Source organism: Hoplias malabaricus, chromosome 13, assembly GCF_029633855.1.
Source record: "Hoplias malabaricus isolate fHopMal1 chromosome 13, fHopMal1.hap1, whole genome shotgun sequence".
In the NCBI taxonomy this organism is placed as follows: domain Eukaryota; kingdom Metazoa; phylum Chordata; class Actinopteri; order Characiformes; family Erythrinidae; genus Hoplias; species Hoplias malabaricus.
Window position 1 is genome coordinate 25,147,140 of NC_089812.1, and position 2,225 is coordinate 25,149,364.

Consider the following 2,225-nt stretch of genomic DNA (forward strand, 5'->3'; position numbering starts at 1 on the left):
TTTTAATCAGAGGCTCATTCTTCTTTGCTTCAGTAACAGCTTCTACTCTTCTGGGAAGGCTTTAGACCAGACATTTCTGTGAGGATTTGATGGCTTTCAGCCAAGAGAGTATTAGTCAGGTCAGATATTGATGTTGGATGATTAGTCCCAGATTATAAACTCCACTCTGTCTTATCTCAGGAAATGTGGAGGGCGCTCCATTCACTCCAGAAATTGTAGTTCCATTGCTCCATAGCACAATGCTGAGGGCTTTATGGGTACATTCACATTACCAGGCTGAAGTGATTCTAGATCAGGTTTTTTCAAGACTGTGTGGACCTATTAAATCTGATCTGAGCAAACATTCTGCTCTGTTTCCCCTCCAGGAGGTCAGTTGTCCATCAGTAAGAAGATTCCTCATGATAAGATCTTCACTGCCATTGCCTCCATGTTCCCATACAAAGGCACGACAGAGGAGCTCAAGGAGAAGTGAGACACTTTCCTCAACCAGCGCTTAGGGCTGGGGCAGAGTCTAGACCAGGGATGGGCAAAATTGTTTGCATTTCTGCAGTGTTTTTAAGTCGGGCTGGGGGTTGAAAAGATAAATCATGTGTTAATAGGTTTAAAGTTATTAATAATGTATAATAAGTGGGTCTCAGTTGCCGTAGTGTTTTTCAGGAAACTACAATTCTGATCCCAGGTGATGCTGTAGTCACCCCTCTCTCTCTCTCTCTCTCTCTCTCTCTCTCTCTCTCTCTCTCCTCTCTCACTCTCTCTCTCTCATCTCTCTCTCTCATCTCTCTCTCTCTTCTCTCTCTCTCTCTCTCTCTCTCTCTCTCTCAGGTATAAGGATCTGTTAGAGCCGCCCAGTTCCATAAAGCTTCTCCTCTGTGTACACCCAACATGGACGGCCCCTTTGCAGATCGGTTCAGAGGGAGCAGAGTCTTCACTCCTTCCACACACTCTCTGTCGCCGCTGCTTCAAATACGGACTGTTTCCTCCATCGTAAGAGCCTTCTTCGTCCATCACTTCCTCTGCGTCTCCTTCTTCTCAAGTGTCTGTCCCTTCTGATGGTGCCTTAAACTCAAACCTGAGCTTTTCATGTGCTTTCACTGTCTTTCAATGCCTTCCTTTATTGTTGGGTGAACTGTTTTTTATCATTGTGTGAGTGTGTTTAAAGTATTTGTGTGTAAGAAATCTCTAAGTTTGTTTGTGTGTGTTTGTACGTGTGTGTGTGTGTGTGTGTGTGTGTGTGTGTGTGTGTGTGTTTAAACAGCATTCCATGCCTCTCCTAACGTGTATAAAAGGAAGACTAAGGAGATCCGGATGGAGACAGAGCCTTGTGGATTGGACTGCTTTCTGCTGCAGGTACAACATACAATCAGTTTAAATAAAATCTAACTTATCTACAGTCGGCCCTCTGTATCCAAGTGTTCCAAACCCATGGATTCAGTCAGGCGTGGCTCCAATTGAAACATTTATTCATTCATTCATTCATTATCTGTAACCCTTATCCAGTTCAGGGTCGCGGTGGTCCAGAGCCTACCTGGAATCATTGGGCGCAAGGCAGGAATACACCCTGGAGGGGGCGCTAGTCCTTCACAGGGCAACACACACACACATTCACTCACACACTCACACCTACGGACACTTTTGAGTCACCAATCCACCTACCAACGTGTGTTTTTGGACTGTGGGAGGAAACCGGAGCACCCAGAGGAAACCACGCGGACACAGGGAGAACACGCCAACTCCTCACAGTCAGTCACCCGGAGCGGGACTCAAACCCACAACCTCCAGGCCCTTGGAGCTGTGTGACTGCGACACCTACCTGCTGCGCCCCAATAGACACAGCACAGTGTAAAATTAAAAGATTTTTTTTTACCAGGCTGTTCACTTCTCTTCTCTTCTCTTCTCTTCTCTTCTCTTTTATTTTCTTCTCTCTCTGTAGAAAGGAGCTAAAGAGTTTGCCGATCAGTACATGATGAGGTCTCAGAAACCTCGTAGGCGACGCCATCAGCCCCGCCCCTCCAGCTCCACTGGCCCCACCCCCTCCAGCTCAGCCGAGGAGGGAAAGGATGGAGATAGTGACCATGAAACCACAAGTTCATCAGGTACACACACATTCGTGTATACACAGTACTGTGCAAAAGTTTAGGCACCAGAGATTGAGATTTAAAAAGCTATTTATCTGAGAAGTGTTTATTTGCTAAAAACAAACAAATAAACAAACAACAAATAACACA

General features: G+C 45.8%; 1 protein-coding gene across 1 annotated transcript in view; it reads left to right on the forward strand.

Moving 5' to 3' along the window:
* The window catches only part of ezh1 (enhancer of zeste 1 polycomb repressive complex 2 subunit), a 26,656-nt gene that overhangs the window by 10,953 nt on the left and 13,478 nt on the right, over nt 1-2,225 (forward strand). Inside the window, 6 exon segments of the mRNA XM_066641653.1 lie at nt 366-468; nt 823-865; nt 868-892; nt 895-984; nt 1,256-1,347; nt 1,931-2,093. Of these exon segments, the coding sequence (XP_066497750.1) occupies nt 366-468; nt 823-865; nt 868-892; nt 895-984; nt 1,256-1,347; nt 1,931-2,093 (516 nt within the window).